This window comes from Sphaeramia orbicularis, chromosome 24, assembly GCF_902148855.1.
Source record: "Sphaeramia orbicularis chromosome 24, fSphaOr1.1, whole genome shotgun sequence".
Classification (NCBI taxonomy): Eukaryota; Metazoa; Chordata; class Actinopteri; order Kurtiformes; family Apogonidae; genus Sphaeramia; species Sphaeramia orbicularis.
This window is the reverse complement of record NC_043979.1, coordinates 28,243,044-28,257,016: the sequence shown is the minus strand read 5'-3', so window position 1 is coordinate 28,257,016 and position 13,973 is coordinate 28,243,044. Positions and strand designations below refer to the sequence as shown.

At 36.8% G+C, this 13,973-nt stretch overlaps 1 protein-coding gene across 1 annotated transcript in view; it reads right to left on the bottom strand.

Annotated features, from left to right (window-relative positions):
• Positions 1-13,973, bottom strand: part of syne2a (spectrin repeat containing, nuclear envelope 2a) — a 93,836-nt gene that overhangs the window by 59,753 nt on the left and 20,110 nt on the right. The window contains exons 21-27 of the mRNA XM_030128355.1: positions 10,425-10,586; positions 7,244-7,399; positions 5,954-6,195; positions 2,370-4,419; positions 990-1,324; positions 757-901; positions 422-622 (exon numbers count right to left, since the gene is read on the bottom strand). Of these exons, the coding sequence (XP_029984215.1) occupies positions 422-622; positions 757-901; positions 990-1,324; positions 2,370-4,419; positions 5,954-6,195; positions 7,244-7,399; positions 10,425-10,586 (3,291 nt within the window). The remainder of the gene's footprint in view (positions 1-421; positions 623-756; positions 902-989; positions 1,325-2,369; positions 4,420-5,953; positions 6,196-7,243; positions 7,400-10,424; positions 10,587-13,973) is intronic.

Genomic DNA, 13,973 nt, shown 5'->3' with positions numbered 1-13,973 from the left:
TGCATTTGGTTTTTGCCCCATGCGCTACCCTGCCCATAGCCACTTTTTGTCTTGTGACAGTGATGATCAGTGTATAATTAACACATTTACACCTGAGAATAAGTCATTTATGCAACTTATAAGATGGAGCACATGTCTAAAAATCCAGAAAAACATATTCAAGTGCAAGACAAAAAATGTCTCTAGGGGTCATTAAAAAAATAAGTCTGGAGACTATTATGGCTAACAGTAATCTGATCCTCTTGATAAAACATCATCTTTAAAACAGAAGATGTTTGGATCTACAAAATCTTCAAGTATCAAAGAGACAAGTATTTTTATACATACATTTGCGATCACCACAGTATTTCTGTGACTGTTTAAAGCAAAGCATATCAAATGATGTTGAGATGTAAATACTTTTGTGAACATTCAAACTCACACTGGTGGTGATGTCTTTCCATTCTTCTCCTCTCTGTTCTGTGTGCGCCAACAGGAGGCCGACACCTCGTCTTAATGACACCCATCGCCTCCAGAGGGCACCCAGCTCACCGTCCTTTCCAACCCCACACCCCTGCATCGGACAACCGGCTCTCAGCTCTTCAATGTTCCCAGCGAGTCTCTGGAGATCCTGCATCAGTAACTTTACACAGAGATGAAAGTTCAAGGTGATGCTCTAATCATCCAGTATTTGGGATGATATTGTACAAGACATTCTGCAGGTCAAAATAATCTGATGATGGAATGACCAGCAAATTAGTGACACATCCAACCTACCTTGGCTCGTTCTTGTTGGGCGACACATTTGTCAAATGATGCTACATGTTCTGCAGCGCATCCAGAAAGTTTAGCTTCAAACCCTGAGAGATGCTGCTGTATTTCTTCATGACAGCTCCTGTGTCTTTTCTGGCTTATAGCACACCTGAGAGAAATTTTCCCATGAGGTCTTGTTATTTTATTATAATTATAATTAATTATAGAAAAAATGTGCAGTTAGTAACAGCTAATACCTCTGTAAGGACTCCAGTCGGAGGTGGGCCTGGGCCTCCAGCACAGCCCTTCCCACCAAAAGCTGACTGAGGATCTGGATGTGAAGTTGCTTGGTCTTTGGGCTGGAGAGGCAGGGCTGCTGAGGCACCAGTTTGACAAGATGGCAGATATGAGCCTGAAATCCATCCTCTAGGGCTTCTAGAGCCTGGTGGGTCTGCATCTGTTCCTCTGTACAGTCCAGAAACCCTCCAGGAGCTGATAGGAAGGTGGCTTCAGCATTATGCAGGAAGCCTATGGCTCCTTGAGCAGCCCACTGGTAATCCTTCAGAGACTCTCGAGCCTGGGATAAACTCTCCTGTTGAACACACGTTAAATGAGAAAGAAGATTGTATTGCACTGTTGAATATCAATGTTATACTTTATTTTAAGAAAAGAGGTGATGACACACACATCCAGTTGCTAAAAGGTGTGCAGGATCCCAAAAAAACAGTGGATGAAAGAATTAGATAAGGTCCACACAACCTGTGAGCTCCCAAAAAATATTTATTCACCACAGTAGTGACGTTTCAGGCATCGGCCCTTCATCAGACATGGGACAGGTCATGACACACAGCTGCTTATATAGAGTACTCACTGCGATATCACATGACAGGTAATGTAAATTATCTCATGTTATCAGTAAATTTTCCAATAGATATAAGTGTCTTAAAATACATTATAATTCATACAAGTACAAAAATCAAATTTCTTTAAATCAATATAAATACAATGATTGAATTACTTTAAATTAAAACAAATTCATACTAATAACGATCAAGTTTCTTTAAAATCATACAAGTTCATGTTACTCTATATAAACAGCTGTGTGTCATGACCTGTCCCATGTCTGATGAAGGGCCCGATGCCCAAAACACCACTACTGTGGTGAACAAATACTTTATTTTAAGCTAATCTTGAAATTTGCGTTCAATTACTGTACATATCATTGCCTATTTTTTGTTTGCTGACATGATAATCTAGTTGCTAAAAAAACACAACTACAAAAAACTAGTGGGGAAAAATTATCTAACTCAAATAAAAATACAAACCATAGTTTCCAACAAACTGTGATGAACAATGTGACATGAACTACAGTGAAAAACAAGTGCACATATAACCAGCTTTGAGTTTTTGTTAAAAGCTCTGCGACATACCTGAGTATAAGTACAGCTTCAGTAAACTGATGTCATACATTCTTTTATCAGACTATTAAACTATAACTAAATTAAAAAGTAAACTAGTTTAAGTAAATATAAAAACTAAAATTATATACAATGTACAGTGCACTCATAAAAAAGTAACATCACAAACAACATACAATTGAAAGGCATAAAAGTACAACACTGAATGCATTATCTTACCATGTGTAAATGACATTCTTGGACAGTTGCATTTCTAATAGAGTACAGCTCCTTGTTGTTTCTCAGGTTCTTTTTTTCCTTACGTGCCAAGGCTTCCAACACCCTCATCCCAGACTCCATATTTCTCCAGATAACCCAGTACTTTTGCAGTCGAACATCTATGGCTTTTTCATCTGGATTTAATGGTTTAGCTTCCTCTAGTTCCACTTTAGTTTTTTGGAAAAGCTCTATTAAGGCAGGAAGCTCAGAGTCAAACCGCAGACCCAGCAAAAGCTTGGCCTCTAGGTTTTTGATATCATCTGTAACAGAATGTTCCCAGGAGACTAAAGTTTCCACATTGCAGCAAATCCTCTGCCTCTCTGCGTTGAGCTCTGACGGGTAGAGGTCTTGAGCTATGGCCTCCAATTGGTCGGCTGCTTCCTGACACTGTGTCTTTACTAAAGGAAGTTCAACCAGAAGTGTTTGGCAGAGTCTGAACCTCTCACCAATACTGATTGTTTTATCTTTAGCACGTTGGATTTGCTCCTTGGCAATGTCCCTAGACTTCTCCATTTGTCTCCTCAGACGCAGATATTTGTCTTGCTCAAAGGCGTGAATACTAAGCGCTTTGCTCCTGTCTTGTAGTTCCCCGATGGCGTCCAAAACAGAGCTTCGTTTGGCTTCCTGACAGTGCTGAAGCTCTTGAACCTGACACTGATGTTCAGTCAGCATGTGTCTCAAAAGTCCAATTTCTCTGAGGGCTTCCTGTGTTAGAGGGAACCTTCGCCGCTCCAGATCACTAGAAATCTGCTTTAAGCTCATCTGGATGGCGGATAACTCGTCATCTGAAGAGGTCCGTTCATGAATCAGCTCTTCTAATTCCCAGCTGGTTGCTTTCTCATGAGCCAGCAGTCCATCTAACTCCGTCCAAAGTCCTGATACTCGGTTCACAAGGTAGCGACTCTCTCCTGGACTCAGATCCACTGCAATTTTCTTGCAACTAACTGCCACTGTCTCCAACAGGTTAAGCTGCCTCTCGATCTCCATAGTGGCTTGTTTGTGAAGGCTCAGCTCATTTTCCAGATTTCTGATATCAGCTTTGGAAACGTTCTCCACATGAGCGCAGGGATCTCTTTTAGCATGCATCTCTGAAAGCCAAGTATCTATGCTAGCAAGCTGGCATAACAACATCTCCCTCTGCTGCAGATTGTTCTTCATCGTTTGAAGAACATGAGCCAAACTGTCAGAAATAGCTTCATACAATTCTTCGACTGTACTAAGCACTTGGTCGTGTTCCTCTTCGTCAAAATCTGAAGCTTTAATTTCTTCAACTTGCTGTTGCATCTTGGAGCGCCTTGACAAAATATCAGTCTGGAATTTCTTCATCTCCACAATCTGGATGCGAGCTTCTTCTGGAAAAAGGGCCAGTTTTTTCCCAGTGGAGATGTGGTTTTCTGCCTGCTTGGCCCATGTGATCAAGTCCTGGAGCTGCTTGTTGATTTTGGTTGATGAAACGTTACCGCAGTCATTTGAGAGAGTCTCAATCTTCGTCTTAGTGACACTAAGTAGAGAGCCTACTTCCTGAAGATTACTTTTAACCTCATCCTTCTCTTTTTGACCCAGAGAGAAATGAAAAAGAGCATTTGACTGTGAGCGTAACTGCAGATAAAGCTGATTATATAGTTTCAGGTCTGTCGTCATGCAGACTAACTCCAAAGTACTTTTGAAGTCATTGGCTGTTGAGGATGGCTGCGATAAAACACTGGAATTTAGCAGAGTTTCGAGCCTGGCTTTAAGTTGTTTGGCTTCCTTTGTGAGAACAGCCGACTGACAGGTAGAGTTTGAGGCGTGCTGCAGAGCTCTCTTGATGCCTCCTTCTAAAAGCCTCCATTCCTCCTGGATATCCCCAAGATGGGCAAGAAGAGCACCTGAACTTTCAGTGCTGCTCAAGTGGACCGACAACTGGCCACTTAAGTGAAGAAGCTCCTTCATCATGATTCTTTTGTGCTCCATAGTTTGCAGCAGAACATTGAGTTTTTCAGCTTGAAGTTCACTGCTTCCCAAACTATTTCTGGCAAAGAAACAACAAAAGAATGAATAAACATCAAACAGAGATCCATACTCTAAGGTCATGAATACATACTAGTACCTGACTGGTTATTTGTCTGGAGGATTATCAGCCCTAGCATTCTGCATTTGAACAATTATTTACATCAAATATATCTAACATGTTAAGACTGTGTTACTTTGGCTCTGTCCATATGTGGTGAAGAAAGTTGAACAGGAACTGGTGTGAACTGGGATTACTAAGAGAGGATTAAATTTCAGTTACAAAAATAGTTTCAGTTGTACTTGTTTTTTCACGCATGCTGATAGGAGGATCCTGCACTTTTTCTCTTAGGATAATGCTGAAATGTCTCTCATAATTAAACATACACTAATTGTCTTGGAGTTCATAAACAACAGTTTTAACAGTGACATAAATTTAGTTTTGGAAGTTTTGCTGTTACTTTTTTTTTTTTTAAGAATTTTTTCCTCATGTTTATCAATTAAAAGAATTTAAAGTCTTCTATAAGACTTATTGGAAAATGAATGACATTTATGCAAACACTTAATTTCTGCTAAAACTTGTGTCTAAGAAACATCTTAAATTTCATAAGAAAAAGAATAGAAACATTTTGGATATTTCATCATCAGAGTTCATCCCCAGGGTGAAAGGAGGATTTTTCTGTTCATAAATTTCTGTAGTTGTGTCCATCATCTGTTAAAACAGACTAATTTTTACACTTTGCATCATGTACAATATTTTAATATTTTTTATTACATTATGTTTTTATTGTTTGTTTTTTAAGAAACTCTTGCATGATTTATTATTTATCATACTGTGGACTGTGCACTGTTAGTTCTTTTAAAAATGAGTTGACTCTTTTTATTCGTTGATCTGTGGCACTGCACTTAAGTGTTTGTTGTTTTTAAGTCAAGTAAAATCCTTTTACTCTTTCATATATACTATATATGAACTATATATGATATCATAATGACCCACCTTTCTACATGTAAAACCTATATATTATATAGGTTTTACATGTAGAAAGGTGGGTCATTATGATAGACAGCCATCATTATTATCTATATCCCTTTTTTTCATGATGAGAAACTCAAGCTTCAACTCCGCATTGTAAGTTGTCGTCCTAATATGGCACAAGCCCCATTTCTAATTGAACACTAACCTTGTCTTTCTGCAAATATGCTACTTTCATTGGCCAGAAGCCCCCAACTCATATGTACACCCGCCTTTGAAGTTATCCTATCTGTCAGTACGTGGATGTACCAACTTGGTTATTTGCATGTATTTTTAATGTTTTATACTATGTTTGAATACAGCTGGTTCTGTATTTCCTGATGACCCTGATGAAGGCCACTAGCTGAAACACATTTGTGTGTCTTTATATTTAGAATGAACTGAAGTTTTTCTACATGACAATTGTTGCTGGAGTTCTTGACCTACAAAACTTTTGTCGGTGACTGTATTTGAACTCCTCGATTAGTCCTTGAGGAAAAAGGGTCAACGCCTACAGGAAAAGATTTTATTCACAAGTACTCACAGGCTCATTTTTTCCTTTTCTGCAGCCACAACTTGAAGGAACGCTCTGAGGATCTTCAGCTGCATGTGGTACTGTTTGACCTGATCCAGCTGTGCCGTTTTCACCTGCACCGTGGCCGAGGCGTCCAACACTGCAGCGCTACACTGTCCTTCAAAGCTCTTCAGGGCGTCTGATTCATGGATATCGGCAGCACTCATTTTGTTCATGGTGGCCACTTGTTCCAGAACACAGCGTCTGTGCTCCTACAGTGAAGATTTGAAACATTAACATACAGATCAGTTTTTGTTTTTTTGTTGTTGTTTTTTTTAATGTTAGTTACATCACATGTTTGTTGTTCCACATAGAAAGGAAGCATAGACTGATGATTTGTTGCCAGCTCATCAAAAATTCAAATATTTTCACAGTTTTTGATCGGATTTTCTTAAAAAATGTGAGCCTTTTCACGATTTTTGTGATTCTTTATGCATGTGATTGAAGGCTATGTATACACTGCAGGCAAGAAAGCAACAAATCTGACTTTTTGTCCATATGTGACTCATATCTAATGTATTTTAAGACAGTCTGAAGGTATGAAGCCCTGAGGTGCTCTTAAACCTATGCCCAGAGAGGTGTGTCAAGTGTTTCTGAATAGAGTGATATCACAGCTTCAGTTCCTTCCTTTGGAAAACGAATGAGGTTGGGTCAAATCTGGATGGAACAACTATGAGGTGGTAACACAGCTTTTTTTATACAAATTTCATTATGTAGGGTCATACTTTCAGTGCAACTCCACATCATCAGAGGATGGAAGGCTCAAAGTAATCTTCAAATGGGAAATGATGAGTTGAGTCAATTTCTCCAACAAAATGCAGATCCTCACATGTTTAAAGCTTTTTATTTGCATTATTGAAAGCATTGATGCTTTTCATTACAAGTGATTCAAATGTTTTAGTGTTGAAAACTGTAGTTGTACTGTAATTAAATGAATGATGAATGAAACTATATGATTCTTACCCAAATGAAACTTTTCAAACTTCAGAAATGTCTCCATTACTTGTGGCTTTCTTTCAACTACAATGTATTCTTTATAGTACTACACAAGTTTATGTACAGCGGTATCATCTAGAAATCATATGTACACATTGTTTACTCCTGAGTAAAAAAAGTATTTACAGACGAAGGATTATTTGATTTCCCTTTTTTTTTTAATGGATAAGTGTTTTAGATCCATTATGATAACTTAAAGTAAAAGCCTTGTTGAGTTGACATGAAATGACCAATGCGCAAGTTAACACTCATCAGAGCACGTACCTCTGCCTCGTGCAGTTGTTTGGCCATAGCGGTGATGTTGAGTTGTGCAGGTTGATAGCGACATGCCAGGACATTTTGGACTGTTCGTATTAAATGAATCTCCCGTTCGCTTGGAGAAGACTTCAGGTACCAGTTTAAATCAGTGTGTGGTGTCCTCTATAACAACAAAAACAGAATGAAAATAAAATGGGTAAGAAAACTGACATTACGAAAAACATGCTTAAAAGCAAACATTTTGAAGACAACAGGGGAAAAAAAAAAGGTTGGAATACACACAGAAATTGGGTTGAAAAATTAAAAAAAATGAGGGGGAGGGTGGGAGAAAACATGCAAAAAGATAATAAAGAAGATAAGTCATCACATGCCAAGTTAAAAGCTTATGTCTTTCCAAAATTTACCACTATTACATTTTATATCGGTCTGTCAAATTGCACATAATTAGAAACTGCAGGAAGTCACTGCAGCTCACTGGTCCTTCCTGTGGATCTTCGTATCAGTGGTTTCTTGGGAATACACAAACATCAATCAAAACACTGTCCCTTATCTGTTCACTGTTACAAATATAATTGACTGTTTGCTCCTCATGGACCATTAACAATGTGAAACACTGCTTTACTATGCACAACTGAGGCTTATACAAAAATATTAACCCAAATCAACATATTTTATATTAACAGTGGTGACATGCAAATGAGTACTCCAATATTCTACTTGAATATTTAAGTTACTTCTCTTTTAGGTTATTTTATACTTCTGCTACTCAACATCTCAGGAGAAAATACAACAGACTATGTTCAAATGCAGGCAAAAGTGGTTCAAATCTGCTCTTTTTCCCACTCCTTTTTGATTCAGATCAGTACAAATCACACTGAACATTTCAATTTAGGATGCATCTGTGGGTTATCCTAAATTAGATACACATAAAATTATTAGAAATACAGCTTTAGTCTTAACAGTTAGATGAGAATGAATGTGATTTTTACATCACAATCCTGTGCTTGGTAGGTGATGGAGAAAAAAATCTCTATCTTCAGCCTCGTCCTTTTTTCCATGTATTGACAAATTTCCACAGCACATCAACTTAGAAAATAAAATATAGAGACTGCCTTCAATGACCTCCATGTCTAGTTCAATTACATAAAGTGCTGTGTGTGTTTTGTGCATGAAGATCATTTTAGGACAATGACCAGTTGACGGTGGAATATTACATTAGCTACATTACAAAGAATGAACACCTATGAAAACCATGTATTGTGATCAAAACGGTATTATTCCTTTTTCTACAACATTTATTACTTTTCACATTAGAATTACCCTGTCATTCTCTTCCTGTTCAGTGAAAACCACACTTAAATGTGATGATTTTTAGTGTGGATGAAGCTAGGATGAAAAGGTCCTATAAGAGATGACAGGAAATTCTCCTCCATAAGCAAAATAAACTGACTAAAAACTATCTTGGATTATTAGACCATCAAAAGTCATCAAAAACAACGGTTATGCAATCAAGTACTAACTCCTGTGTGTATCATGTGACTAAAGCAGACAGAAAACATGGAATGCCTAAAAACACTGTTTTTGGCAGTACAATGCCATAGATATTGATGTAAGAACTTATATGATTTTGGTTATTATCAAGAAAACCATGGAAAATGACTACATATCAGCTCTGAAATTAAACTCTTATGAGCTACTTTTTGTTATCATTATATTTGTCCAAACAAATGTACCTTTAGTTGTACCACACATTAAAATGACCAAGAAATTGAAGAAAACAAGGATGGTCTAATGATTTTTTTTTTTTTTTTTTTTTTTTTACGTGACTGTATACTTAGCAAAAAGGAAGGCAAATTGTAATTCTGTGATTGGAAGCGTCCTATTTTTCTTCAGTAAAAATACTTTGGGGAAAAAAATTTTAAAAAATGCATTCTTAAAAAGCAAGCCGGCCTATTATTCTAAGCTTGTGGAAAAATTTAACTTTTTAGGTATACCTGGTTCTCCCACTGAGTGTTACTATAAAATATAATGTAGATTAAACTACCAGCAGTATATGAAGTAGTTCAAATGAGCTCAACATTAAACATATGCAGCAGTAAAATGCAACACACCTTAATGCTTCAGTAAAACTAACCAAAACAGATGGGGGCATTTTACCGCACAGTGACTTCTTTTACATTTCATTCTTTGTGTACATTTTCTGATGACACATAATTTTTCTTAAGTATTTGAATGCAGCTTTTAACTCTAATGGAATACTTCCACAGTGCAGTATTAGCACATTTACTCCAATAATCTGAACTGAGGTAGGAGTAAGTCACAAGTCTGAACCTTTAAGTCTCACACTCAGCTTCTAGGGTGAGTTGGGTCTAGCCAAGTGACAGAAAGAAGAGAAGTCAAGTCATTGCTCAGGTCAAGCAAGTGATGAGTCAAGTTATATGAATTTCTGATGATCTGTCCCACGGCAAAACCATCGGTTATAAGCCCAACTGAACAAGTATGATGAGCAGTGCATAAAATTAATATATGGAGCTATAGCTTTAAACGACTCCAAAGGCAAAACAGAAGTCCCATACAAATATTAAAACATCAGCAAAAGTAAACTGAATAGTAGTCTAAAACAATGACATTACTGAAAATGGTGGGACGTAAGCAACTATTATTACTACAGGACAGTACTTCAGGCTTCATTTCATTTATAGGTCTTAAACTTTACTTCATGTAATAATAATGACAGGAATGATAAACAGTCACTACGGTTTCATCAAACCATGAAAATGCTTCTACCTACAATTTGAGTTGATGTACTGATGTTATTTCTGTTAATAATACAATAGTGTATAACTAATAGATCTACTGCATCTGTCCTTCCCTCTGTCATCTATTTCCATAGGAGAATTCTTTAAGGTGATTTACTTTTCATTAAAAATCACCGACTTCTTAATACACTTCAGAACGGGATGATTTGTCAAGTCGTGGCAGGTGAATACAAAGTTAAGCAGAGTCTTCTAGTTTACTCATGTGAGTCTAAGTCCCAAAAACTGTGACTTAAGTCTGATTCAAGCACATCTGGATCTGAATACTTCTGTATATTGTCAACAATTAGATTTTGCACAGTTACAGTGAATATATAAGCCTATGTTTGGTAAATCCATGTGTTTTCTGACTGGAGATACTTGATACTCACATTTATAATGTTACTACTTTCCACCAGGCTCTGAATCTCTGACAAAATATCCTGCATGGTGAACTTGTGTTTGTAGGATCCACCTGTCGACTCCTGGGCCCCCGGCTGAGCTGCCAATCCCACAGCTGTCCTCTCCGGCTCCATATCTGTTGAGTTCTGCAGCTACAGACACAGAACACAGGGGTGGCGTTATATTTCAGCCTCCTTCTTCCCCCATGTTTGTCCTCAGATAATGACAGAGCTTCCTGTTCTTTCCAAGCTTCACTGAGGTAAATATTACTATGTTTACGGTGGCCCGGCGAGTCAGAGCAGTTAGCACAAGAATGTGCCTGAGTCAGGAGCCGACTACCCCGAGGGAGAAGGAAAAACTACTCCCACTCTACCTTCTGTAAAAAATATGTTATGACTTGGTTCGACAGGGCAGATACCTGAGCATGACATGAACTGTCAGGCAACTTTTAAAAGTTTTTTTTGGACATGACCATGGTCCATCATGGAGCATGTTATAGTTAGAGAGGGGATAAAGAGATGTAAACACAGCTGTGAGGAGAAACAGCACAAAGAAAACATATTAAACTTAGGCAAATACTTTTCTGTCAGCTCTAATCTACAGTGGAGGGAAAAAGTTTTCAGACACTCCATGAATAAGTGACATATCGCATTAAGAATCAGTCTTAGGTCATTCAACTCCAGTATTGTTCCATTCTCCAAACCTACATGTTCTCTTCTGCACATGCTCTGTTCCATTCAAACTTGGTCAAAGTTGGATGTTTCAGCAAAATAGTGAAACGCATCCAGGACATGACATGTTGAAAGGTTACTTTTTTCTTGTTAACAATAAACAAAAACTTATCAAATCATTTGCATTTGTGTCTGTCTGATGCAGCCACATCTTTTGAAACAAAAAAATAAATAAATAAATTCCACAAATATTTAATGACAATATTTAAGATTGTGTCAAATTTTACGGTTGTCTGAAAACTTTTTTCCACTACTGTATTTTTTTTCCCCACTACTGTATTTTGCATCTTTTTCACAACTTAATCCTTTATAATTTTTTTTAAATAATAGATTTAAGTGGTGGCTAGTGAAGATAAAACTGCTTTTGGTGACTCTGTCTGTGAAAAGTGCTCTATAAATAAAATTTACTTACTTACTTTTTGTAATGATGTTGCAATTAAAATTGGAGAAGAGCTGCTTAACTCTTGAAAAAAAAAAAAGTGTTAAGCCTGTGTAATTATGATCAGATATAGTCAATTTAAAAAAACTGCTATCATGTACTATTGGAGGAAAAGCATCTGATTTTGACAGAACCAGGAATGCTGATTCCAAATCTGAAATCAGGATTTTCTATAAATGAACAAGTGAACACTGTGTCACCCCTTCTTAATAGGTCTTCACGATCTGAAGATAATCTGTGCTCAATTGGTCAAATCTACTTAGACATGAGCCCAGTGAAGAATAAACTTTAGCATCAGAGCTCATGAGCTTTGATCAGATTTGCTCCAAAATGTTTCAGACACTTGCTCTTGTGAGTCGTGACTGTTTCTCACTGTAGAATCAACAGTATCACTGTCATGTTTGGGTTAAAGCCCTTTGGGACCTGGTTTCCATTTTTCTGGATGAAGTTGTTCACTTGCATCACATAAACTGGGTGTGAAAAGAAAGCTATATATTTAAAAGGTAAAAGTGGAGGAAATTCAGTTTGAGTGACAGTCTGTAAATCATCTGGTTATATGCTTTTAATGTATCCTCAACTAGTTTAGAATCCAGTGCTCTGTGGAGCCCAGAAAATGTGGCACCACTCACACAAATTAATCCAAAAATATTCATTATAAAGAGCTGAACCATGAGTTCTTCATCACTTTGGCCTGGAGCATTTTTTTTTCTTCTTGGTGTTGAAATCATCTGAACTTTGATCATTTCGAATTGACCAAACAAAAATGTCAGTGTGATATGATGCTAACAGCTACATACTGACTTGCGCATAACTCAAAATCCCGATGTGTGGGAGAAATTCATGATTTCAGATTTGGAAAAGGCATTTATTAGAAAAGTCCACCTGTCATGTGGTAGTTCGCTATTGATCCCAAAGTAGAAGAAGAATGGGGGAGGAGAGATGATTTCATTAAAAGAATGTGGGAAAAAATGTTATTTCTGTTAGTTTTATCCACTTCTTTTTATACAGGTAAAAGGGGGGTTACTTCAAATAACTGTGATATGTCTTAGACAAGTCAGATAATTTATGACAATAGATGACTGGATTATGAGTATTCTTGTTCTTTTTGTGATTTATAATTTACAGTGTTTTATCTATGTACATGGACAAATATTGAATCACAAAAAAAAAAATATATATATATATATATATATATATATATATATATATATATATATATATATATATATATATATATACATATACATACACACACACACACACACACACACATATATATATATATATATATATATATATATATATATATACACACAATAACTGACACCCTGAACTATGTTAACTTTGAACATAATATTCCTGTCTGTTTTGAGAGTATATTTTTAAATGTCAACACAGCTTGACTGTATAAATATAGTTGGAATCCAACCAGAATCTAAAACCTCGCTGAATAATTTTCTTCATGGAAATATCCAGGAAACTCAGCAGATTTTAAGATACTGAGTTGTCATCGTGTAAAACAAATGACAGCTGCTTACAAAGAGAAGACAAACTGTTATTACTGCCGATAATAACAGGTTGTCTTCAACTGCATCGCTCAGATACCTTAGAGAATTTCTAAAAGATGAACAGCGGCGTCCACAGGGACTGGAAAACATCCTACAAAACATGTCCTAGTGAATCTACTTGTCTCAGTCCTCCTCAGATGATTTACAGTCAGACCTAAAAACAATACTGTATCGCATTTTGTCTGGATATACAGGTGGATACAGGACTTACACTGAGTATAGCTCTAATGTTTGTGTGATTTATTTTTTGTTGAGTGAAAACAAATGCACTGGTAGGAAACACTAGCACTATTTAGATGCTATATACACGTATGAAGTAATGATAGTCGTTAGGTTTTTAGGATATAGTTGTTACTTTGTGTATTGATAGATACTGTATTTTGTTTTCTGTGTAACAGTCTGTATCCAAAAGTAATTCTCCTCTTTTACAAAAAATAACTTCTTTTCAAAAGCTCTGGATTTTCCGCAGAATCGGGTGCAAAAGCCAAATTATTAGAAGAAAAAGTATGTGAAGGACAGCTAAATTTAGGACTGAAAAATGTCAAAAGCGTCTTCGTTACACAAATCGCACACTGGTAAAATAAGGAGAGTAGAATGGCTCTTAAATGTCAAAGAAGACCCTGTTTGAGAAGTATAATTTGAGTGGATTTATGCGTGATGTTGAGGAGTTTCTGATGGGAAGGAAGAAAAAAACTGCAACTGCAATTTCATAAAACTGACTTTTTGCTTTGAAATGCCATTAAATAATACAGACTTCTATGATTGTTCAATCTCTCTCTCGATGTATAATTATTACTGAGT